This window comes from Charadrius vociferus, unplaced genomic scaffold (genome assembly GCF_000708025.1).
Source record: "Charadrius vociferus isolate BGI_N301 unplaced genomic scaffold, ASM70802v2 scaffold14, whole genome shotgun sequence".
Classification (NCBI taxonomy): Eukaryota; Metazoa; Chordata; class Aves; order Charadriiformes; family Charadriidae; genus Charadrius; species Charadrius vociferus.
In genome coordinates, this window is record NW_009648876.1 from 371,661 (window position 1) to 398,502 (window position 26,842).

General features: G+C 34.5%; 1 protein-coding gene across 1 annotated transcript in view; it reads left to right on the top strand.

Annotated features, from left to right (window-relative positions):
* The window catches only part of FMN1 (formin 1), a 139,783-nt gene that overhangs the window by 53,484 nt on the left and 59,457 nt on the right, over positions 1–26,842 (top strand). Inside the window, exons 6-10 of the mRNA XM_009886913.1 lie at positions 10,237–10,324; positions 19,475–19,536; positions 20,321–20,409; positions 25,107–25,236; positions 26,638–26,784. Coding sequence (XP_009885215.1) covers positions 10,237–10,324; positions 19,475–19,536; positions 20,321–20,409; positions 25,107–25,236; positions 26,638–26,784 — 516 coding nt within the window. The remainder of the gene's footprint in view (positions 1–10,236; positions 10,325–19,474; positions 19,537–20,320; positions 20,410–25,106; positions 25,237–26,637; positions 26,785–26,842) is intronic.

The window sequence follows — 26,842 nt, forward strand, 5'->3', positions numbered from 1 at the left end:
TGTCTGCCTCAGACATGATCCATTACCAAGAGAGCTTCTACTTGTCAATTACTATGTGCAGATAAGACAAAGAAATGGCATTGGTAGTATTTGCTGCAGGAAGAATTCTAGGCTGAATAATGATCGATATTGTTTTCATAAAACAACGTTGTTATAGATTAGAAACCAATTTAAATATGTGCTGCATCATAAATCTGGTTGAGTTTGCCTGCTTGGAACCACAAGAGGGCACTTTGTATGTAAGCTATGCTATCTACCTTTTTCAATTTTGTAATACATATGATGTGAAATATACATACGTAGATACATATCAGTGCAATCAGGTCTTTAGAAACATCATTGATCATAAAATTCCTGTATTTTGTCTTAGCACAGTAGTTAATGAGAAGTGTAAATAAGGCTATAGAATTTATAAAATTCAAACTCATGTGATGCAAAAAGTGAAAAATAGGGCCAGGATGGGGGCATGCTGGCATTTGTGAATACACTATAAAGAAATCATTAATTGTTAAAAGTCTTTCAAATGTTAGATTGAAGTTAGACATGAACATCTCTGGGAAAAATACTTTGACATATTTTACTTGACAAATGCTTCAAGTGCTTATGTCATGGAGTACTCAGCTGTGTAAATCCCATTAGTTCATATTTCTGATGCCCTCAGTCTAAAATTTATTTTTACATTTCATTAATTTACCTCTTCCAAACAGAACTATTTAATAGGAAACACAGGTTTGTAAAGAACTTTGAAGAATGTAACCAATGTAACTTTAATGGAGAAATAATATGCAGTGGTTACTTTTGTATTTAAAAATCTCAGCAATTATGTGAATATACCTATTTCTCCAGGTGTCTGATAGCAAACCAGGTAGAGAATTAGGCCTGTATTCTGAAAGATGAAATTACATTATTCTTTTTCCTTGCTGCTTTGTAAACTAACTTATTTGCAACAGCAGCACAATTTTTTAATGATCTCTCTTAACTTTATCCAAAATCGAATTGGATAATAGTTACTCTATACAATATAGAAAATAATTGTATAGTAAGTACTATTTCTTGTGAGAAACCAATGTGGTTTTTACAAAGATATCTTCTTTATTTATGTAATTTTTTGAATCATTCTGTTTTGTTACTAGATTTAAACTTGTTATTTTAAGACTAGGGATATATTTACTGAAATGAGTGAAATTTAAAAAGTTCCTTTAAAGAACTGTGTGAAAATACAAAACCAAATTCCCTAAGAGATAAATTAAGAGTTATGTCTGTTACTGTCTCTTTAGTTTGGTAAAACTCATGGGATTATGATCTTGGTGTTACAAACCATGGGAATTGCCGGGCTTTCTGTGAAAATTTCAAAATCTCATGGTCAACAGTATTAAACCTTCCGTCATTTGGTCAATTTAAAAATTAAAAATAAATCAGCTTTTAGAATCCAAATGAAATTTGAATTTAATTTGGTATAGAAGCATTTTCTTATTTTATATTCTGTCTTTCTATCTTTCCTTGTTAAAGGGCTCATAGTAGCCGCTGAATATTTTTACAGACAGTTGGTCCTCTTATATGGTCCTGTGTTTTTCCTTTTCTCTCTGAAAGCCCAGATGTCTGCAGACTGGCTCCAGTGGATCTATCTTGGTGGGCTGCAAGCGATACAGTAGTAGGGAGGCATTTTATTTAGTTGCAGGAGTATTTATTAGTAGATAGTAACAGAAAGCTCCTGTAGATTAATGTAGAACTATCAGTTGTGCCAGCTTCATTTGTGCCTTCTCATGCTTTTTCTCAGCTCTCAACTTTTCTTGCCTTTTCTGTAGTCATTGTATCTATCTACAATGCTACAAGTGTCTTGGTGTATGGAATTTTACAGTCTGGTTAAAGATGCTTTCTATAGACACTAAGAAAGACATATGAATCTTACAAGTTTCATCATATGTTATCATTTTTAGCTGATGCTGTGTCATTTTGTATATCTTTGTAAATTCCTTTTGCGTGTTCTATAAAAAAGCCTTCCAGAGCAAAATACGGGTACAGTGATAGAATCTGGAGTAGTGGTTTGTAGGTAAGCTCTTTTATTTAGTAATACGTTAATGCAGACCTATTCACTGCATTAAATCTCTTCTCCTCTGCACAAGCTTTGTCCTATTTCATAAGATCTTATACAAACTAAGTTGGGCCTACTTGGTATTTAGAGAAATAACAGACCAATAGGTGGTGCAGGATTGCTTGTTAAAACGTGATTACTTAATACTTTTCTCCTTGAATGAGAATTACATCAGTGCCTCACAATCAAGTTCCTTATTCAATTGGAAGTAAGATTCTGTCTTTCAAATTAGAGGGGAATTGTTTCTCATTTAGCTGGATCTTCTTTATAAAACTAAGGAGACTTCAACAATTAGTGGCCTGTGGAATTATGACTTCTTTACCATCTATTTACATTTCTCTTGCAGAGAATAAAATATTATTATTCAATTTATTCTCAGAATTATTATTTTTGTGAGACCAGTCAGAATAATCTGTATGCTTAGTCTGTGAAATGAATGCTTCTGTGGAATGCATCACATTAAAACTATAGAAATTTTATTTTGTTCTATTCTTACCCATTAAAATATTCACTGTATGCTGTGCTTTTGTTACTTACAGCTGATAGATATCTACCATTTTCAGCCAGGAATACCTAAATCTTGTCCTACATAAATGGAAGGGATGGTCTGTTTTCCAGTACCATTTGGAAAGTCATGCTCAGAAGGGAAAATTCTGAGTGTATATTTATATTCATATATATTTATAGTCATATATATAACGTACTTACAATATAACATATACTTTATAAAATATATATTTATAATATAGAATATATTTATACTCATACATATACTCAGTGTCAAAATAGGAGACTACATTGAAGATTCTGTGGGCACCTATGCTGGGTCTGGTTACCTCAGTATTTTCACTTATGACGTGGATAATGGAATCTTAACTCTGCAGCCACCACCTAGTTGTGAGAGGCTTTGAATGTACCAGAGCTGACCCTTTAGAAAGCTTTCATGTATCAGAGATATGGTCTGAAAGACAGGGAAGAGCACAAACCTAATATAGTTAAGCACAAAGTTAATACAGTTAACTAATTCAGCTACCTAAAAATAAGAAGGGGTACAACTGATAAGGTAATAGTTTAGCAGAAGGATCGTGGGATCATAATAGCTCACGAGGGACATGAATTGTCAAATCATGGTGGCACTAACAATCTTTAAGAGAATTTGTTTAGAATGATGCATATATAGTTGATACTGTCTTGAAATGCAGAAATGCTTTGGATGACATTTTGAGTGCCTTTCCAAAATCATGATTCTGTTACTCCATTAAAGAGCATAAAGTCCACTTTCTGTCCATTGTCCTATGGACAGGAGCAGCTGGCTATCCTTGTTTATTCAAAGTGGAAGCGCTTTCATGATTCCCAAATTCATTGGTTTCATGCCACCCAGAAAATGATTTATTAATTGAATTACAGTAGTTTCTAGAGGCTATCATCCTGACATGAGGATGTAAATACTAGAATTTGAAATGCAGTTATTAAAAAATAAGGTATTCTAACAAGTATGTGGGGGAAAAAAAGGAAGGAAAGTTAAGAACCTTCCAGCAGTAATGGTAATATAACTTCTTAAAGGACTACATAAAGGGTGATTTTATTTCTTTTTAGGCATATATTAAATTATTTTGGAAAAATATAGTACGTTCACTTGATAGCAATACAATGTAAAAATAACATAGTTTACATGAAGGTCAGATGTAGCTTTCTGGTACACATATATTCTTGAAGTTTATTATGGTAATGGTTATCTGGGTTTAGAATCTCTGCAAAGTGTGTGGCTGCTTGTGCTTCTTCAGTCATGCACACCTTTGGAAAATTCACCAGCTTTGGAAGAAACTTTTTTTTTTTTTTTCCCCCAACTCTACATACTCTGCAATGTTTCAGGAAACCCTGATTCTTGTGCATTGATCTGTTCTGCATATATGCAATCTTCCAAATAAAAGTTCTACACTATTATGTAGATAATGATCAAAATATATATTCTTGTTTTTTAGGTATTATGTCTTGAGAGTAGAATTTGTCTTTGCTGGATGGGGAGAATTTACTGTCTAGATGAGTATACTCTAGATGAGTATATTTACTGTATAGATGAGTATATATATATAGATGAGTATATTAGTTATGTTCCAATATTAGAGCAAAATACTGTGCAATATATTTAAGAATTAATAACTGTAGTTCTTTTCTCATAAGAATGCTTTTGAAGTGTAAGGCTAAAAGCATTATAATCTTATACGAGTTAGTATAATACAGTGATTTTTTGGATGCAATATCTATGGAACGGAAAAGATGCTATTGCTTGCATCCTGACTTTCCCAGAGACTCCAGATGGATAAAAAAAATATAGAAGGAGTGGGATTTATTTCCTAGGATAGTTCTGAAGTGGTTGAATTTGCAGCAGGCAAAGTTGAAGTTACCAGACAAAAATAAAGTAGTTCATTAGCACCTGAATATGAATCAAATAAATTGCTCTCTGGTTTTGGTTAGTGCAGTTAGCTTAATCTAAATATGTAAGTTACTGGTGTGATGCACCTTGGCAAAATACATTGCATCTAAAAGTATTTATGCCATGTAAGGTGTTTTGGTCTTCAGTTAAACTTTTTCAAATGCATGTAGTTGGTCTCACTTTTAAAATTACATAGAAGTTACAGCTTCTTGGAAATCAAGAAGGAAAATGGCCAGATCCACCTGGTTATTTTTGTACATAACTTCAATTTAGGTACTGATTCTATTGGACATTTAGACTTTAAATGCTTTTTGAATATTTTTAACTCCTATTTTTAAAGTGTCACTGACATGCTTTTGAAAGTGCAACTGTTAATCTAGGCCGTTTTCATCATCATTTCTGTATTTTCTCATGCTTAGATTTCAGTTGTAGTATCCTGGACATATGATTTCTGCGCCTATTGTATTATCCACTAACACTCGCATTAAAGCTTTTGTCTGTGAATGCATGGTTTATTTAAAAAAAACATTGTAAGTTATATTTATGAAATTGTAAATGGACTTCAACTATAAATTTATATTTATCAAAAGTGTTCAAATCTAAGTAGATTCAGTACAGTGCCATTAAGGTCCATAGCTGTTTATGAAAACAATCGAAACTGAAAACAATTAGCATGTTGAAACTAACCTATTTTTCTGAAGAAAAAAAAAATCAGTTTTTTTTTTTCAAAGAACTCATCCTTCAATAGATTTGAATATAATTTGAAGGATCTAACGTCTTTCCTGGATTCTGGAAGTCTTCTGTAGACCTTTTCATGTCAGATGAAGGACTAAAGATTTACCTGCAAACAATTTTGCTTTTATTCATTCTAAACTATTAACATTTCTTGTCTGTATGCATCCATGCAAATTTTTAAGCTGATAGGCACATGTAATTTTTCTCAAGCGATAGGTTCGCCCCTTCCTGTTAAATTTGCAGAACCAAAATCTGTTCTTGTAGTACCACATACAGAATTAGGATATATATTTTTGAATGAAATAAAAACCATGATTCATTATGTATTAAACTATGATACCTGGTAAGCCTAAAAAAAAGGTATTTTAGAAAAAACATTCTTTTCCTCTGATTTATTCCATGTGCATTCTGTAGCTCCATTGCTGGACTCACACATATTTTGAAGTTACATTAGTTTTTCCAGTATATTTGAGCACTTGTTATTGACTTATCCTCAAAAACTCAAATATTTTCTATACTTTTTTGTGAAAGAGGATAGTTGGATGTTTGTGATGCCACTCTGTCTTCATCTTACAAAAAAAATGAATAAATGTCAAGTAATTTGTGTCAGGTGTATGCTCCAAATGAAAGTCCATCAATCATTTTTGGCCCTTTAGTGCAACGATTATCATTTCAAAGACGCAGGAGGACATTAAAGATAATGGCTTTTCTGTTGTCTATTATCTCTAACAGACTTCACATAATTATTAACATGTGTTCTCATTTAAGAAGAGTGTCAATATTTTGAGTGAATTGCATTTTTTTAACTGAAAGGGATATGTCTGTCAGCAAGTTTTTTGTCCATCTAACTAAATGAGGAATTACAATTAATGAATTTTGTATTTCCGCAAGAAGGGCAGATATTGCAGAAAATGTTGGAAGCTTTGCAGGGCTGAAACACAATGACTGTCTTCAGCTGTCTGCATAAGATAATAAACAGTGTTCAAACTTGAGTAGAAAAAAAAGCTGTACTGGGAAGAATGAATACGGCATTTCCTTGTTTACCACAAAGCTCTGCAGTCATGTAGGATATGGAAAGTATCTATAAAGGGTAAATATCTATTTTGTGGCTTTGTTTTATTTTTACAGTTCTGCTAGGAATAAAGGTATTGAAATAAGTTTCTTACTAGCTTATTTCATACCTCATATTTTATTCTAAGAAATTGCCCTTTGCTTGTCCTTCAGCAAAAGGCTAAAAATAGTGGGGTTTTCTGCATCCAGTAGAATTGCAAATAGAACTACATGTCTAACATATTTTTAAAATATTAAAAATTTAAAAATATTTAAATATTTTAAAATAGATAAAAAAATAAAGCTGTGGTTCATCCATGTTAAATAAAAAATAGTTAAACTTGGCCCTCCTCCTTTGAGTAGGAATAGAAGAGGTAATGTCTAGTCTTAGGCTTCTGAAATTTCAGTGGTAACTCTTGAGGTGTTTACGTGGAATGGCTTGAGGGGCATACCCTGCTTCTTGCCCAGGCTATTCTTCCTCTGTTTGAACGGGATTTCAGCAGACTACTTATGGGTCCGGGCTGTTGACTTCACCATAGAAGTTAATGAGTGAGAATGGAGGGAAACGCTGTGATATGTGGGACAGCTTTTTAGCTTATGGTTTCTCTCAATAAATTTAAATATTATGGAAAGAATCCATGCAGCAGCAGGAGGAAGGATTTAGCTTTTAATCACTAAAGTAAACTGAATCTGTTCAGATTTCAGCACCAGTAAGTGTCCTGGACAGAATGTAGACATTACAGTTAGACAAAACAGTGAAGTCTGTCCTATAATATTTAATGAAATACATTTCTGGCTACATTAGAGAAACACCTTTTAATGGGAATGACAATAATTTATGAATGTATTCAAGCTTCAGCATGTCTCCACTTTTAAATTAGATGAGAAATATTTGACAGATATAGAAGGAGCACTTGTGTACAGCAAATCAACTAACTTAATAACATTCAGAAATAGTTGGGGAACACCACACAGAGCAAATAATGTTATGGATCAATGAATTAAATGAATTAGCACCAGCAGTCACAGTTCTGTCCCTGAGCCAGAAGATGCTGCAAGCATTACAATGATACATTCATAGTCTGGAGGAGCGGCAGGCAGCTGGCAAACCCTGCCAGCTGGCACAGCAGCATCAACTGGCGTCAGCTGGATTTTAGCTGCTTACCTGTCACTGCCAGCTACAAGCAAGTCCCAATATGCTGAGAGGTGATCAGTGATTTGTCTTTTAAAAGCATAGACTAAATAGTTCAATGCAGTCTTTACAAACTTTCATTTTATTTGCCTTATGGTTTTTATGACCTGGAAAAGTGCTGATTTTTCTGTGTCTACTTTCCATTTGGAATTCACACACATATTTAATTCCCTGTCAGTGACTTCCCCAGAATAACCAGAATTTGGGGCAAAATAAGGATCTCTGAAAATACGTTCTCTTTTTTTACCACTGATTACTTATCTTCGTTGCAAAACATTTCAAGCTACATATTGGTTCTAAAAATCTATGTCAAAAGTCCTGTGTAATACGTAGCATTACAGCTTTGTTTTTAGAGTAGTTTTATGCCCAATTTAAGATATTCTGTTGCTTTGTTGCTCCATTTTTACTCTCTAATGAATAAAATATTAGCCTTCAGTTACAGATTTCAGTTGGTTGAAGCTATTTCAGGTAGTCTGAGTCTAGTTTGATGCCTGGTAATTGTGACCATGTGTACATTTATCTAAAATGCATGTGAACATACAGTTAGTTGGCCATTTTAAAACATGAATCTCTGGTTTAGTTTTTAAAAATTATACAAGCTCTTCTTTAATTTTTTTTTCACCAATATTTTAAGGAGGAAGTCTTGCTTAGCAATGTGAGCTCGTGTTGATCATATCTGGAGAATATATTAGCACTTAAAAATACTTTAATAGAATGATTTCAAATGTCATATTGTCTACAACACCTATAGCCTGGAAAGGTTTTGCCTTAAACTAGGCATGTCTAATGGGGTTTATGACAACCTATGAATTTGCCCCTGAACAAGGTCAGCTTGGAGGTCATTGAATGCTATACAAATTGCATACTACTCAAGCCTGTAATTATCCCTGTAAGAAGTTAATGTGCTGCGGAGTTCAGCAAATTCATGTAAAGCTTCAGAAATGACCATGATAAACTGAGCAGTTACTTACATTTGCTCTGAAAAATCTTGGTCAACAGGACATGATGCTTACAGAGCATTCATTTATGGTAACTTTTAGCCAGATCATCTTTTCTGCTTGTGCACTCAGGAGACAAAGAGCCTGAATTCTTTCTCATTTGAAGAAAATGCTTTAAGTAGTATTACTTTCTTAATATCCAGCATATGAGCTGTACATTTAGGCTGAAAAATTCTCAGGATAGATTTTATTTCTAATTTTGGCAGAAAACGTGCAACATCTAGTTTAACATAAGTTCATTAAATGTTAAGTCCCTACAACAGGGACATAAAATATCTGTCAGATCTTTGTTGAAGAAAGCATGTATTCCAACTTGTTCATGTATTGTCTGATTTCAGTACTCTATCAATAATAGCTATCTTTAGACTTTCGGGTGAAAATGTCACTATCGTTTCTCTTTGTCCTGTATTTTTCAACTACAAGTCTACATTTATGTAAGTGAATGACTAAGTAGTTGCACAGTTAAATATTCCTAAATCCCATAAAGCATAGGTGAGAAACATTTGTATGAGTTAGTATAAATTTTATCAGTTAACTGTCTGCAATATGAGCATTACAAGGATAAGTGATATCAATTATTTATTTACATTATTAAATACCCAAATATTAGTATTACACAGATATTAAAATTAAGTTTGGATAAATATAGATTAAATATATTTCAAATACTGGGAATATAAATTTAGGGGATAATTAGCTATTAGTTTTAATTTTACATATGAGTTAGTATTTTTAATAATATTTGTTCATCAACACTATGAAGTAAGCCAACTGCTTGGATCTGAATGTTTCTTATTTTGAATAAGTTATGTCTGTATTGCATTTTGTGATGTGCTGCTGTCATATCTTCCTTATGACATAAATCAAAATCAGAAATACCAACAGTTCAAACATTGTGGGAAGTATGGTTTTGACATTTCTAACATCTGAACTACACTTCTAAAATTCCGATGGTTTACTTTTCATTACTTTATTTATGGACTGATACACATCAGTATCACTAATTTCAACCAGCCAAAATAACTTCCGCAAGATTTCCCTCCCTCCCTTTCCTTCTCCTCCCCCACCCAACATCTGAAAAGATTACAATCTGAATGTCAGTATATTATACTAACAAGTGTCTGTTACCCAAAATGCGAATAAAATCTTTGAATCCTTGTGAAGTGTCAAGGGTGTGGAAGAAACACATTCAATGACAAGAGCTGAAAGAAGTCCTTTCAGTAGCCCCTAGTGTTCCAGAAATAGTGTTGTGAGGGCATAAGAAGACATTTCTCCAATTCTCCTTGGTCAGGAATTTATCCTCTGTCATATAGACAGACTTAAATGTGTTCACACTGAAATACAAACTAGCGGACAAACTGAGGAACTTAGAGATGTACTCAGAGTATCTTAAATAGTTCAGCCCTGATCACCTTAAGGAGAAGGGGGAAAAATGTATTCCAGAATAAAAATATTTGATGTGCCTCTTTTTTCCACCTTAATAGCATCCTACAGATAAGAGGTGGTGTTCTTCACTAGACCTGGTGAGAATTCAAGCTTACATTTGTCAGCCATTTTTTAAAGTGCGGAGCACAGAGATAAGATGAAGGTCTTACTACCCCATTTAGTTAATAAAAAGGTTTGGTGGTTGGAGAGACATTGAATTCAATTCACAAATTAGCTTCTGTTGTTAATGTGAATTAATCCTTTGTAGAGTGTTCATTTGATCTCAGATCATTTTGCATCATCTTTCTAGATTATCAAATTGTTGGATGGAAAGCGGTCTCAAACTGTAGGAATTTTAATATCCAGTTTGCACCTGGAGATGAAGGATATTCAACAAGGTAAGTGTTTCTTAGATTTAATGTATTGTATTTGCATGCATATTTTTTCATAACCCCCTTCAGACATATTCTTACATTACAGATGGGCTCTGAATATAGTCCTCTCTAAGATATCAGAAGAACCAGTATATTCCAGTATATGTAAAAGTTTCACCTAAATTTTCGGAGTTGAATTAGGTAAAACTCCTTCTGTACCGTTTCATTTCGTGTAGCACTTTCAGTACAGTGTTTTCTCAAAACTGTTTTATATTCCTCCTTTACAGTTCCTACCTTTTTCTTAAGCAAGTCCTCCACTGACAAAAATTAAATGGAAGGCTTATATATAAACCTTTTTGGGCTTCAAACATGCAGTTGGTATTTGTTGAATGTTTAAATTTTGCTTCATTAGCAATATAAAAAGCTCATCCCAAACTGATGCAGCTACCACATAGCAATCAGAAAGATGATCACTGGATGGCATTTTTCAAAGCATAGGGCTACACAGTGTATAAATTCCATTACTGGTAGAAATTATCCGAGTTTGCCAATACAACTGTAGAGAAACAGACTTTTTTTCAGAACACTGGGGTAATTCAGATTCTGCTTATGTTCTGGATTTAAAAAGATATTGTTTAAGGATATTGTTTATTTCTTTTTCACATTAAAAAAAGGAAAATATTCACCATTTAAAACAACTGCTGGAAGAATTCAAGTTGATGTCTCCTTTTTTCCTATTGTTTTCCCTCCATCACATGCAAATACTGGGTAGGGTGTTGAGATGCTGCTGGCATTGATTATTATTAATTTCAGAAGAGCCTTTGAGCATCTAGCACTTTAAAAGCACAAGGGCTTACAGATGTCTCTTGGGATGGAGGAAAAGAACGAAAAGAAGGAATAACTTTGTGCCTGCCAGTATTGTGTGAAAGGTATCGGAAAGAGATGGAAAAAAACTGTTGTTACTAAAGGTCTGAATAATTTTCTGTCAGGAATTACAGCAGCATAGGATAGGATAGCAGCTGTATTATAAAAACTGGGTAGTATTCTAAAGTATCTTCAGGGCTGTTTTCATGACTTTTTGTTTTCCATGCCATGATGTTCTGCTGAAATAGAACATCTTTCTCTCTCCCTCTCTCTCTCAGTTGATTGCTGTACTTCTGTAGTTTTTGAAAACCTCTGACAAATTTATACCAAATTTAAGAGAAAAGAGTAAGTCAAATGTTTGGGTATGTATACGCTAACATTTTAGCTTGAATCAGCAGTGCACTTTTGAATCACATCTACCAGTTCTCCCCTTCGCTGTGTCTGCCTTGCAGAGCAATGCAGAGCAGTCTCAGAGTGCAGAGACAGCCTTCAGAATTAAACTAAGCGAGAAGGTGTGCTCTAGGAGCACACCAGCAGTCTCCACCTGTAGCAGGCTTTAAATTCTGCAGGATCAGAGAAGAGATAGTTAAAACATCCTGGAACATGTATAGTGTGGACACTGGATCCTCAGTACCAGCTGTTGCTGTCTACAAATCCATTTCTAAAGACTACGCTACTTGCAGTTGTAGACATAGCTAATGTAGTCCTACAAGTTTAATGAAAATTAGAGTGTTGGTAGAAGAGAGACACCAAGACAAGTGCTGTCACTGAAGGAAAGTTTGTAACTCATCACCCTCTCTATTCTGAGGTAGCAAATGACTGGCCTGTCACCACATGCGTTGCTCAAGGCAGCAATAGGATATGCTGCCTCTTGCTTATGGAAACAGCTAGGAGATACAAGTGGGATTTGGGAATACTGTTAGTGGAACTTCTTTTGAAAATATGTTACAAAGCAGGGTGAGTGACTAATCAAAGATCTGTGTTCAGAGACTAGTCCCCAGACTCAGGGAAAACATCTGTTCTGTAGAGAGGATCTTTGGAAGTGCCTGCTACAATGAAGACAACAGTAGGATTATGCTTGTTTCTCTTTTAGTTTGTGTTTATCCCCTAGTGTATTTTTTTAATTTAAATCTATGTGCAGTCCTGCCTATCAGGAGTCAGTTTCTTTGAAGACTGGTCTAGTCAACGTACTGAATCAAAAAAGATCATAACAAGCTAAATAGCTCATGACAACACCTAACCAAAAAAGCATATGATCATTGGGTGACGAATGTCAAAGTTTTTTTTTTTTGTTTTTTTTTTCACGAAGTGAATATACAAAGAACTACCTCTAAGAAACATGAAAATTAAGCACTCATTCTTTTTTTTTCAAGCCAATTTCCATTCCATAATTCGATATGTGAAAGACAGGGAAGAGAGAAGTTAATGGTCTTTGGCAGCTTGCAACAGAGAATGAAGAAACTTGAAGCAAAAGAAAGTAGAAATGAAATAAAAACAAAGGATTTCTAATTTTATTTCAAGTTTTTCTGACCATGTTTGTTGAAAAGCCATGCATGAACAAATTTACCGTCTGTGTATAGGCAACTGATTACTCTGCCTTAAGTAACAGTTGCAGAAATACAGATGTAGAAAAACGGCCTTATGCATACAGATGTATAAAAAATTGTAGAGAAGACAAAACAAGAGTAATCACGAGAAAAATTACATCCTCCTCTAAAATAGTGTGAGATTTCTGTGTCTATAGGATTACCCTCTCAAATTAAAGTAAATAGCTTCACAGCATCTTTAGATAGCTCAGCAGCGCAAAACAAGCAAGTGACCATATCTGGCACCCAGATGTTTCAGTTTGCATTTGATAATGAGCCAGCTGCCACACTTCGGGAAGGGAATCTCCCACACATGTTTGTTTGAGAGAGTGAAGTTCATCCTTGGCAGATAAGTTTAAATTCTTGCTGTATCTGGGTACAGTCTAGGGAGAAGACAAGGTAAAACTGAATAATTATTTTGGCTAGTGTTGCTATTATATGATGCAGAGGGAACGTTAACATTGTCACGCTGTACCTGTCCTAACACTCAGCTTTTTGGTAGATGGGAGAGGAGGAGAAATCCTAGGTGCTGTAGTTTTATTGGTGAATCTGGTACTGAAGAGGGTAATGTAGTTTCTGTTTAGACCACTATTAATAATATTCATTTCCTGAGCAGAAGAAGCAGACAGAAAATCTGTCTCCGTATGCTATATTGGATTGGTATTTATATTTAAAAATCAAAAGGCAATAATCAAATTGTGCATAGATTATTTTCAAGGCTGCTTCTCTGAATTTTTTTAAAACCTTTATAAAGAAGATATGAAGAATAGTGGAGATCAGCTGTTAGGTAAGGAAAATGTTTAGAGAAGTAATCTCCATTTTGTATCAATGCACTTCTGCCTTAATTTCCCTGTCATTGTTCAGCTGAAATATTACAGCTTGAGAGACAAACTTGTGGCACAAGGCTACTTGTGTGGCTTTGCTGTTGAAATATTACAACTCACTCCAGAGTGAGGTGTTTCAGTTATCTTTCTAATGCGAAATGCTGATTATAACTGTATGTGAAGACCCTCTGTGGGCACTGTGGCCGACTTTTTGTAGGGCAACATTCCAGTCACTCAGGCAATTCCCAATACAGTAGCTAGCTATAGCAGTATACCAGAAAACACGTAATAGTACTCTTTTCTGCAGCGTACGTCGTCCATACTGGCTTCCCATGAGCTACTGAGCTCTTTGTTCCAGAGCACTGTAATAGCACGTATGGGGACCTCGTATATTTGCTGTGCATTTGGAACATTCTTGTGTTCACCAATGATGTAAATTATCTATGCAGAGGCACATTATGCTTTGAAAATATTAGAGAAATCTATTTGATCACACTTAGATGGGATGGGTTAGAACGGATTTTGTTAAAAAGCCTAGGTCATGCCATCTGCTTGTGTAGATTCCCCTTCATTATTGGGGCTTTTTTGGTTGCTCCTCAAGTGTGGAATATATTTTTATCATACTGTTACAGTAATGATATTCTGATGGTGAGCAATGCAAATAACTATCGTGCCACTCTGCATCAAAACTTTTTGTGTGGCATTGTAGGAGGGGACCAACTTTCTAGAAAGAACGCAGTCAATCAGTTGAAAAGTGTTTGATTGGTCTTGTCCAACTTTGGGATTTACTCCATTGTCAACGTATGGGAGTAAATAATTGGAAGAATGTGAACAGCAGATTAACTCACCCAGACTGATGATCAGTCCAATAATCATTCTAATTCTATATTATGTTTCTAGTAATCCTGGGATGATTAGAAACCTGTGTGGTCTTCCTCTGATGAGAAGCCATAGAAGTTATATGAATAGGTTGCATTGTCTTAGTGCAATTTATGGTTTATGGCCATCTAAACTTTAGAGAACAGTATCATTGTCAACCAGGCACTTTTCTTAGCATCTGAAAGACTATATTTTATATATATAAGGGAAACTATTCCAAAGCAACTCTAATCTGCAGACCTTAGTGTGCTCAGAATTTCTGAACCCCAATTTGTGTTTTAACCATATCGTGCAGCACAAATAGTTTCACAGTTCCTTTCTTTGTTATATTTTGGAAAGACTTCTGGATAAAGATAAATGTTTTAGAATATTTCTTGCACTACATGAAAAGAGTTTTATTAGGTTTCCAACTGAAGTATTTTGCAGCATGGAAGTATAGATAATAAAGGTTTTAAAAAGTCTTGTTCCAAAGTTATGTGGCTTTTCCACCTACACAGAATATTACATGTATGCATTCTATATATACTATATACTATGCATGAAGTATACAGATAGCTGCATACCCATCTCAGAAGTTGGGAAACAGTTTTCTTTAAAAGTTATTTTCTTTGTTCTGGAAAATTCACAACATATGTTTTTGTGAGTCTGCCTTGGGCATCCAGCCTGGTGTGGGTAGGTTAACGTTAGTGCCAGAGTCCTTTGCTTATGACTTCTTGCAAGAGCTGAGCTTTCTTAGCCTTCTAAACCTGCATTGTGCCCGTGGTGCTGCTTTGTAATGTATATTCTAATGGGGTTTTCTGTGTTGCAAGGTCATTAAATGCTGGAGAAAACCTGTAAATAAGTTTAGAACATATAAATTTGTCAGGAGTAAACCAGAGCGATTCAGATATTTTAGGCAGCTTTGCCAAGTAGGGATTCGTATTTAACAATTGTTGTCATTTTCTAATTGACTAGATCAGTCACAATTTAATTTAAATTTCTCAGTGACGGGCTTGATGTTCGCATGAAATCAAGCCTTACTCAGCAGAATGCAATACATAAAACAATGAAGTACTTCCAGGTCAAATAAAAGTACCTTTGGCAAGGTCTTTTTATTTAAATAACATACTTCTGTGTTATCATTAGGGAGCAGTTAAGGTGACTTCTTCATATTTCATAGTTTAATTGTCACATTAAGTGGTTTGATACTGCTGAGTATATGTAAACTCTGTCAGCAGGACTTAAATCCTGATTTAACCAAAATGCGTTTAGTAGGAGTGAGGCTGTATATCAGAGTCAGCCTTAAGACTGTTGGTATTTGAGCTGGTTAAGAGAAGTAGTATCTTTTTCATATGTAACCTCTAAGTTCTACATTTGTATGTAGACTGCACACAGCATGCTTTAAATTCCCAGCTTTTCTTTAGTTTACATTTTTGAAGTGATAAAAGAGAGTATGTGAAAAATCTGTGCAGTAGGCAGCCAGTTTTTTACAGTTAGATTCATTTTTAAAAAGTGAGTCTATTAAAAACCTTTGGTACAAGTTTATATTCGAAGCAATACTCTTAGTATGTGAAATGTAGTTGGCAAGTATTTTTATGTGTTAGTTTGAATGCATGATGCTGATCTGTTTTTTGTCCTAGCTGACGGTTATTATATCCTAATGGGTGCAACCCTGCACTAATGATCCTTGTGTATATAAATTCTTCTTGTTGTGAGCAGACACCATAGGCCACATAAAAATGTTTGCCTCAATTTCCCTGCAAAAAAGGATTTCAGAAACCAGACTTGGCCAAGTAACAGATTTTTTAAAGGTAGAGGAACCCAATAAAATTACCAGCTTTTCACAGCATGAGTCTACTTCCTTTCGGCATATTGTGAGGTGTAGGTGAAATATTCTAACTGAACTGACAGTGTAAGGAAGACAGCTAACTAGAAAGCAAGATAAAAGTAAAAACCACCGATGATGATTGATATTGTAATAGCTATTAATTGTTTTGGAGCCTCTTTTGTAGATTTATGATACTTCACCTATATTACTTACGCTTATGTGAGTCTTGATATAACGAGATGTAATGCAGTAAAGTATCACGGTTAAATTCACTGTATCAGGAAGAACATTTTGAAAAAATTATCAACGTTTTTATTCATCTTAATGATGTTAACATACATATGATTAAAACTGGGTTTTGTTTTTCACAGAAAAATGAAGAAGCTTTTGTTCCTTGTAACTCTAAGTAAAAAGTAAAATAATTAGTTTCTTTGATCTAGTGTAATGGGTTTTTCTCAGCTGCCCCAGTTCAAGTTAATTTACACAACATACTGTGAATATATTGCACATGCCGTATTTTAAGAATATGAAGAATACTAAGACATCTATGAATGTGGGGTTTCTTCCAGCTTTTTAAAGTCAATGCTTCTTTTTTAAAAAATGGGCCAGTCTTCATAATTTTACACATTTTCGTTTTTGTCCTCTGCTCCAAATGTGTATGGCATTAAGTTTGAAAGAAAAAAGATTTAAGGACAAAGGTAAAGATATTAAACTACATAAAGGTGAAATAAAGAAGTCTGTGTGGATTTTGGCAGTACTTCTGACTTTTGGGAGTGTGTCTCTACATCCACTAACATTCTAAGATGGCCAGCTACTGCTGAATTGAGTAATATGGCTAGATTTTTAATTGCAGCCCGTCTACATGGACGTTGTCAATAATAGCAGAACAGGTTGTACAGCAAATACATCAGAAAATATTTTCTTGGTACTATTATATAATCCCATACTTGTCCAAAAAAGAAAATAATTCGTATTAACGTCTCTTAACCCTGATTATTATTAATTCTGTTAAAAATGTGTTTGTTTATCAGATTGTATTTTATTAGTTTAATCTCAAACAGGTTTTGCTTTATCACGTCACTTCAAAACAATTCTGATTTGTTAGAACTGGTGTTGTGTACAGGAACATGAATAAGAAAATATAGCATTGAAAAACACTTTGTTATTTTTGGGGCCTTTTTTGTGACAAATCTCTGACTGAAAATTCCAGTTGGATGTACAAATATTGATATTCTTATTAAAGTACTCTTTTCTTCAAACTACTTCCTCTCATTGTAGTAGTTCTGTACCTAAAAAAAATCTACTATTAGTTAACATGTTTTGCATTTCTAGTATGAGTTCAAATTAACTCCAATAAGTTGCTTTTCTAGACAACTCTGGACAAATAAATTTCTCCTTGTAAGCAGATTTCAGAATATTAAAAAAAAAAGGATGCAAGGGAAACCGCAAGGGGAAGGTTTTGAACTCAATATGCGTATTTTAAAATCTTAACTATGCAATATATTGGACTGTGAAAGCAATTTTCCAACAGATTTTCCAATCTCTTGGTTCTTTTGAAATTTCATTGGATAATACAGAAGATAATGCAACTCATGGAACCATCTTGCAAGAGCCAACAGATGATCTCATAGAGTCAATCCCTAATGATTTTTCTTTAAACAAAGATTTTTGTCAAGCTCGGTTGTTCGGGCTTTATATTTGGTCATGCTCTTGAGCTTTTTTTGAATCTTTCCAATAGGACAAAAATAGTTGGAGATACTGCTTTTTTTCACTGATACTGTCTTCTGTATAATTCTTCCCTTCTAACCAAGGTGTAATGTCAGCAAATGGAATCATAATTGACAGGCAAAATTTTAAAGCATTCTAAATGTCATTGGACCTTTTAATAAAATTAATTAGCCTGCCACAGAGAAAATTTACTAGCCTGCTGGTTAATTTCACAATGTAAAATCATGGGCTAGGTGGAAGAGCAGGCGAAAGCTTATTACTTTTAAATAATTATTTAAAGATGTGTGCCTTGCCCCTTTCAAACATGGATTGCAAATGCAGCGAGAGCTTTTAAAATCTTCTAAATTCACAAGCAGTCAAATTTCCTTTGAAGAAATACAGTACAGTTGAGATTAAAAGTTATCAGGTAGTAGCTAATGATGAGTCACCAGTTATGTGGAAAATTGGTAAAGGCCTTAAGCTTGATTCTTTTGGGATTAATGTTCCCAGGAACATTTAAACATAAGTCAGGAGTTCAGAAATTATGCCTGGTCCCATAATGAATCGTGATGAAATGCTGGTTTCAGAAAAATGAAACATCCGAAGTTATTTCTAGTCCATTGTGCGTCTCTCAGCTTACTGGAATTTAACATTAGAGTGCATTAGAAAGCACTGTGAACCAATCCTATTTAGTTTTCAGAAGAGTCCCAATATATTGCCTAAATTGTAATGGGATTTGCAAATGTTGGAAACACCTCATGCCATGTATTCCAAACATAGTACCATTTGGAACTAAGATAGTAAACATTTTGAGACTTTTCATTTTTTTGGTAATGGGGCATAATTAATCATTGAAGAGTATACTTTAGGTGTCTCTGTGTGATGTTTAACATATTTATCTGGAAATTGTCATGTGGGTAGTTTTCTAGCTAACTCAAATGTGAGCTGCTCTCTGAAGGTACCTTAAAAATCTGTAGCACAGTTTTTTGTGCTTGCAAATTTGCAACTTGCAAATCTTGCATGTTTGTCTACCTGTCTACTTCCCAAGATTACTAGCCCCGAGACAAGCAGATCTCCCTGGTTTTGTATCTCCCGTGAACACAGGAAGACCTAAACACCCGAACTCTCAATTCCTTCCTATCCAACCTTCTAAGATACCATGAAATCTGTGCTCTTGACTGTCTGGTATCAGTTGTTCTCATGTTCTCCTGTCTGGCCAGCTATGCAGTGGGCTGAGTATCTGGCAGGTTGTATCTTTGACTGCTGAGTATATTGGAGATGAAAAGTATACTCCATTATTCTGAGACAGAGTTTATAGTAAGTTCTTGTGTGAGTGCTGTGAGTTGAAGCCAGAACAAAAATAAAATGCTGAAAATAATAAAATATTAGCTGGATACAAATATGTCTTTTAGCTAGGTCAGATCTCCTCGGTACATTTCTCAGGAAAACAGAATTGAACTCTTAAGTATGTTTTCTAGCGTCTAATTTGTGATTGTATTCTATACAGCTATACTGTGTGTTGATGACTCCGTAGTAGATCTGGAAACACTGGAAGCACTATATGAAAATGTAAGTAAGCTAGGGTAAAGCTGTGGTTTGTTACCGTAGTATTTCAGACACAGAATAAATAAAAGTTTTATTTTATGTTGTCATTCTAGACTGGAAACATTGTATAGAAAAATTCTTTAGAGAATTTAACAGTAATAAAACAGGTAACATAAAAAAATACCCATAGACACACTTATTTCTCTTACTGTCTTAGTTCTTAAATGTCAGAAAACTAAAACAGTGGAGTGCCTTTGGAATTAGGTTTAAATGTTAACAAACGGCATAACATCTAGCAGTGTTCTCTCCTGAACTGCCTGAAAAATACTGTCCTTACTTAAGGCCTATTTTGTGCTAACATGCAGAATTTTTCTCGTACAAAATGTAAGTGGTTAAAACATTTAACTCACGCGAGTGCATTGCTGTCCCTACCCAAGTTGCTCTGTAGACTGAGTATATATAGTATTCATGAACTGTGTGACTCTGAATTTGCATGAAAGAATACATTTACGCTTGGCTGTGAAGATATCAGAGTTCCCTCTCCGACCTAAGCTGTGTGAAGCATCCTACAGCCATATTTGCAGTGCTGTGCTCTACAAGGATGCTCTGCTTTGTGGCCATTGGTAGTAAATGGCACTGCAAGGCGCTGAAGGAATTTATCATGGAGCTTTATGCCTCAGTCTTTTGCATAGTCTATAAATGTTTCCCATTAAAAAATATAATTGTTACTTGCAGACAAACAGGTCAATTAGTAGTTTATTAATTTGTTATTGATTATTTATTAATTACTTTATATTAATTCCCTCAGAGAGCACAAAAGGATGAACTGGAGAAAATCAAGCAATATTATCAGACTTCAAAGGAGGAGGAACTGAAGCTTCTGGATAAACCAGAACAGTAAGATTTTTAATTTTTTTTAATATTTTATCATTATATAGTATAGTCCTTTATATGATATGTTAAAGGGATCTTGATACATAATTTTTGGCAGCTAATTTTTAAACTTTGTGTATTTCAAGGCATGATGTAAACTTGGCCTTTATCATGCAACTTTTTTCAGACATGACAGATTTTACTACATCAACTTGGACCACGAGAACTGATAAAATAGGTAGCTTTGAATCAATAAAAATTTCTGTTCCCATTCTCACATTTCTAAAAGGCTTATCCTTCCCTTAGAGCTTCTAGGGCTAAATTAATGTGTCATTAAGCAGGGCCAGACTGATTTTGGTTATTGATTATTTGAAAGAGCTACACAAGTAGAGGGTTTTGGTGAGTCCTGTGACAAAGGCACAATGTACACTCTGGTCATACTGACTGAAGACCTACAAGGCTGATTCCACAGTTCATTTCCTGCGACTGCTGTGGGCAGTGACAACTGTTAGGATGAAAAACTTCTTAAGTGTTGCTTCTTCTGTTGTAATAAAGCTTAGACCAATGTGAAAATCACAAGAATCCGTAAGCAGAATGGTAATCCAGAATTTTATTTTAGTGTATACATTTGATTTCAGATTTTTAGCCTACCAGTGGTGTTTGTCTTCTGCTACTTTGCTGCTTATCCTTTTGTACTTCCATCCTCTTCTAATGACCGTGCAATTTCCTGCCCTGAGGCCCCTCTGCCATCTTGCTTCCTTTTCCCTCTTGTTTGTTTTTGTCTTTTCTGCTGTCTTTGGCTTAAGAAAGGGAAGGGGGGCAAAGAACTGAAACAGCAGAGATAGTATATGTTTGGTTGATGTCAGAAATATTACATTTTCGTACCTTTTTTTCCCATTAAAATGTTAGGGGGAAAGAGCAGATTTTTTTTCCTCTTTCTCCTAGCACGGAGCAGCTAAATATTAATTTGTGACTGACAACTAGGGAATAGGTTAACACTGGGAGATGAGGCTATCGCACCCTTGGTTAAGAGCGGCTCTCATTCTTGAGTAAGGCTTAAGAAGACAAATATCTGTCAAGTGTACATGCTAACTTGGTCTTGCATCCTATGTCCATGGCTTTCATTGCATTGGCTTGGGGAGTAAGAATACATTGTGTGACTAGTTGATGTTTTCCAGAACTTGAGTCTTTGGCAATCTGTTTGCTGTATGTCTGAGTGAAATAAATATTAATGCATTTTGTGTTCTGGAGAATACGAGTCTTGTAGAGCTCTAGAGTTATAAAAGGTTGTCTGTTTTTGTAAATTATAGTGGAGAGAGGTTGATCTTAATTAAACACAAAGTTGGATTTATGCTATCATTGTTCCATAATTAAAAGTAAAGAACTGTAAATGAAGTGGTTCTGCCTGATCAATCAGAGGGAAATAGTAGTGTCAAAGACAAAAGCTACTTTTTATCAATTATTTCTCTTTGTGTTCGCTCTGCAAGTCTTAATTATCCCATTTTTACCCTATTATTAAACTATGTAGGTTAGGAAAACTAGCTTTTTAAAAAGTTGCATCAAGGGGAAAACAATTTGGTGGTGATGCACTTATGTAGATTTTATTTGACCACCAAAATAATGATGTCCTTTCTGAAAACTCAGTAGATCAGGTGCTTCTGGTTTTGTTGTCTAAGTCAACCTAAGTGCAGAACTGCAGATTTAGTGGAACTGTACTATACATATCAACTCCATAAAAGGCTAAGGACAGAAAAGTGCTAAATTTGTATGTATGACTTAAAATTGCTACAGGGCATAAGCATCATGGTTTGTCTTCAATGAGGATCAGAACAGAAGTGCTAACTAAACCATTTATCAAATGGCTGCAAATACTACCAATAGGCATTCATATAATGAAACCATTGATGTGAATTCACTGAAGTCTAAAGGAAACCTTTGCCATTTTTCAATGCTTGGATTGCCAGACAAATAGAAAGTTTTAGTGGTATCACTGATGCTCTCCTGCACATGTGATTTTGATTTGTTTTGCTGGCATGTTAAATTTGCTATTGTTGGCACAAACTGTAAGTGTGACAGCAACATGACAATGCCCCCCTAAATTATGCTTCATGATAATAGTTTTTAAAATGCTAATATTCATTAACACGATAAAGATTTATATGCACAGTTGGCCACAATTTGCGGTTTCGCTCACAGGATACAGATGGTGTAGCTAGTTTCCAAGAAGACCCTTTTAGTTGTAATATAATCTCTGTGAAGTGCTCTCTACTCTGAAATAAATACTAATGAAGGAAACAGTAGCAAAAGTAAGTAGTTTGGATGCAGGAAGTAGTGAGCTATTGATAATTGCTGTCCAAGTAATGCCATTTGCTTCTCTTTGAAGACCACTTTCCTTTAGTGGACTTCAGATTGAATCCTGCTGGCTTCCTTAGATTAGATACACCTTTTTCCCAAAGAATTGTTTCTAAATTTTATATTCTTCAAATGTGGATAAATGTGAACTGATGAATAGTTTACTGCCATAGAATCAGCCTTTTATGTCTGTCTTCTGGAGGAATGTTCTGTTACACTAACAACATGGTCATATGCCCGGCTTGAAAGTAGCCTCAAGTCCTTAACTACAAGATTCTATTAGGATAAAAGAGTTCTCAAGTAAATGCATTTTTTATTTACAGTTTCTGCAGAAGAGGAGTAAAATGGACCTCACAGAGATGAACAGCAAATTCTCTATGTTTACTTTAGACCATAAGAAGTATAGCAATGAAAAACCCATCAAAAAGCTATGTCACAGTCATGTCGTCGTTACTTTAAATCAAAATCATACTGTTCTCAGACTAGAATTGCAACAATGACTGAACTAAGAATATTCTTTTCTCTCTGAAAGTTTTGTGCACCTGAATTGGTGGTTTGTCTTTGATAACCACGGATCCCTGCCATGTCTTCGTGTTTAATAGCTACATTTGTAGTCACTAAGATTCCTTTTTGTGACAGATTTCAGTTGTAAGTGTTCTGTCTGGATTTACGTTGCATACTTTGAATTCCAAAATCTGGAGACATCTTCTTTTTATGCTGGTGCTCTTTTAACTCTTGGCACAATTACATTGTGCTCTGATGACCAGCAGTGTGGGAGATAGATACTTCCCTTTTTAAGGGAAGGCAAGAAATATGTGTCATTTGACTTTTTAAATTTGAACTTTTAAAATGTATGTATGTTAGAACTTTAGTGAAGCAGTTGGGTTTTTCTTTCTTTTGTTTTTCTCACACAAAGTGCAAAGTATCCTCTTTTTTTCCTGGCAATACCATTCATTCCCAATAGGAAGCATTTTTATTAATACCAGCTTGGCATTTCTTTTTTTCCCACTGCTTAAGTATAAGAGCCAAGTCGGGCCTCCCCAATCCTTCTCTCACAATGGATTTTTTCTTTAGGCAAGAAAGGAAAAGAAGGAAAAAAATGATATTCCAATTAAAACATAGTATTTCACGCTAGCCACAGGTTGATTTTGCTGAATTTTCAGACAGTCACTATGTATTCAGCAAAGCATTGCGTGCATGAGAAATTTATACAGTGGATTTGAAGATACTGACATTATTTATTATGAAAAAGAAATAATTTGGAGAAATCAGATGTATTGGCTTACATAATTAAAATAAATTTAATAAAAATTCAAGTTAATAATGGTTCACAGAATTTCCCATTATTCAGTGAGGTAGAAGAATCTTTATGGCATTATGTTAAGGGGGATCTAAGGATAGACAGGAGAATGTTTCTAAAGTGATATTGGAGCAAAAGACAGATTGTTTCTGGATTTCAAGAAAGCACGTGTATCGCTGAAAGCCTGGACTCAAAACCCACAAAGCAAATTATGCAAACCCTGTTATTATAAGAAATGCTAAAGCTTCTTGTATTATTTAGCCAAGCTCCTACGTTTTAAATGGAAGAAGAGAAAAGGCAGGAATTACTTATGACTTTAGGATGCTTTCATTTTGTGATATCCGAACTGGAGTTGTTGAATAAGCTTCTATTTATTTTTATCTACCAAGGAGTTAAAGGAAGAAATCTGGAATAGACTCATGAGGAAAGTATATACATAAGGACAGATAAAGAGCAGATGAAGAGTTAGTAACTTTTCTGAACAGTAACTGCAGAGAGAGATAATCTGCAAGTATTTTAGAGCTAAATACACGGCTAGGTGCATTGCCATAAAACATGCTGCTATATTATTGGAAGTGTGGTGCAAATTAGTAAAAGAAAATTGAGGCTGAGCATCAGAAGAAATTTCTTGGCAGACGTTTTATATTATGAAATAACCTTGTAGGAATATATTGAGTTCCGTATTGCTGGGCACATTTTTAAGGGAAGCAAAAACACATGAGTGAAAACAGTAAATAGATAGTGTTTCTCTAGCTCTTTCATTCTCTTTTTCTTTTTTTTTTTTTTTAACCTATGATCTAGGTTTATGATTCTTCTATTTATTACTGTGCAGCTGTGATAGTAGATTAATGGATTAATGTGGTAACGATTAATGTCTTGCCTTTTTTTATATTAATAGGATTTCTTCAACACATTAAGCATAAAGAATATAACAATTATAAATTCTGTCAGATTTGATTTAAAGTAGGAAAGATTGCATGTATATTTCATGATACTACAGCTTTGGTCCATTATGTACTCCACAGATAAGAAATATAAAGATTCATTAATACTCTTTTTTTTCCCACAGATTTTTATATGAGTTATCCCAGATCCCCAACTTCACAGAACGAGCTCAGTGTATTATCTTCCAGTCAGTTTTCTCTGAAGGGATAACATCAGTGCACCGGAAAGTTGATATCATAACTCGTGTTTCCAAGGTAAGTCCTCATGAAAGCTAAATAAAAACATAAATATATTTTATAGTATTCATGCTTCTTTTTTTTGTGGTAAATGATGAACCTTAAGCCTGATTATTGGCTTTTCGGGAAGGTAAAAATATATTAAATTTTTTAGCTGCTTATAAGAGCAAAAGGAGCAGGCAAGAGGGAAGGTGAATTGTGTGTGATGCCCTATGCTCTACATAGGAAAAATTATTTTAATTTGAATGACTGATTTTTATTACTTTTCACATTAAGTAGAGTAATAGATAATCTCCATAAAATAGAAATTAAATCTCAGACTAGCTTAGTACAGGGCCTTGCAAACTTACTTTTTTGCATATCACTGTTCATGCCATCAGCAATAGGTACCTATCACATCCATTAGCTTATTGCTTTTCCCTGATATCTGTACATTTCTGTTAACCCCGATACAGCAGACTTTTAGTACTTGACAAAGCTTTAACTAAGATTTCTATGCTATGAATTACTAAAAACAAGATTTTGAAATTGTAACAAATAAACCATGAGAAGTAGAATAAGATAAGAATTGAAAAAGAAATTAAATAGTGACCTAAAGGGATAACATCCTGGCCAGGACAGTATTTAATTTATTTTTTCTCCAATTTGAAGATTAACTTTTGATTAGCTTTGCTGCCACAAAGTACCCATGCTCTACCCTTTTGTATTTCTTTGCATATTCTAACAATAAAAATAGTTACTTAATGTTTCCTTTCCAAAGGAGACATAAATAAGGATTCAGTTTTGTATGTCATAGGGAAAGTTGTATTGCCATTAGTTTAGTTCGGACGAGCTCAAGCTACAATTGATTTATCCAAGGTTTAGTGTAAGGCTACATAGTTAAGAAATAGGACCGTGGCCTCAGATTCTCGATTGACAAGATAGATGTCTTTATATGTAAATTAAAATAATTTCTTAGTTCTCCACTGTGTTTCTAGATTTCTTTTCTGTTTTGAGGCATAGTAATTTAGTCCTTAGCCCTGCTATATCTGCATTAAGTATGGATCCAGAACTGTGAATTTCCAGAGCACCAGGACCAATGAGAAGCAGACTGAATATGACTGCATTACACAAACTCATGATAAAGGACCTTGTCTCTATCTTCTTCCATTAATCTTTTTTTCATCTACATAGTATATGATGACATACAATTTGCTTCATATGGATTAAGTTAAATATAGTATCTTAGGCAGATACAGTCTGATAAATGCTTCTCTTAAATGCTTGATTCTTGTACCAGTTTTAGCTTCCTGTCCCTACAGGGGTAAAAACACACAAGAAAAAAATCCTCTAGCAAAAATAAAGTAAACTAAACTTTTTAATATTAGCAATTAGAATTTTTGTGCCAACAGTAGTTACAGATTAGTATCCATTTTCCAGGCTTTGCTGAACATGACAAGTGTCAAGGAAATTTTAGGTTTGATTCTGGCTTTTGGAAATTATATGAATGGTGGGAATAGGACCCGAGGTCAAGCTGATGGATTTGGTTTGGAAATACTCCCCAAACTCAAGGATGTCAAAAGCAGAGTAAGTACTCATTTTTCATTAAAGATAATTTTTCTCAAGTGATCTTTTTTTGTTCCAT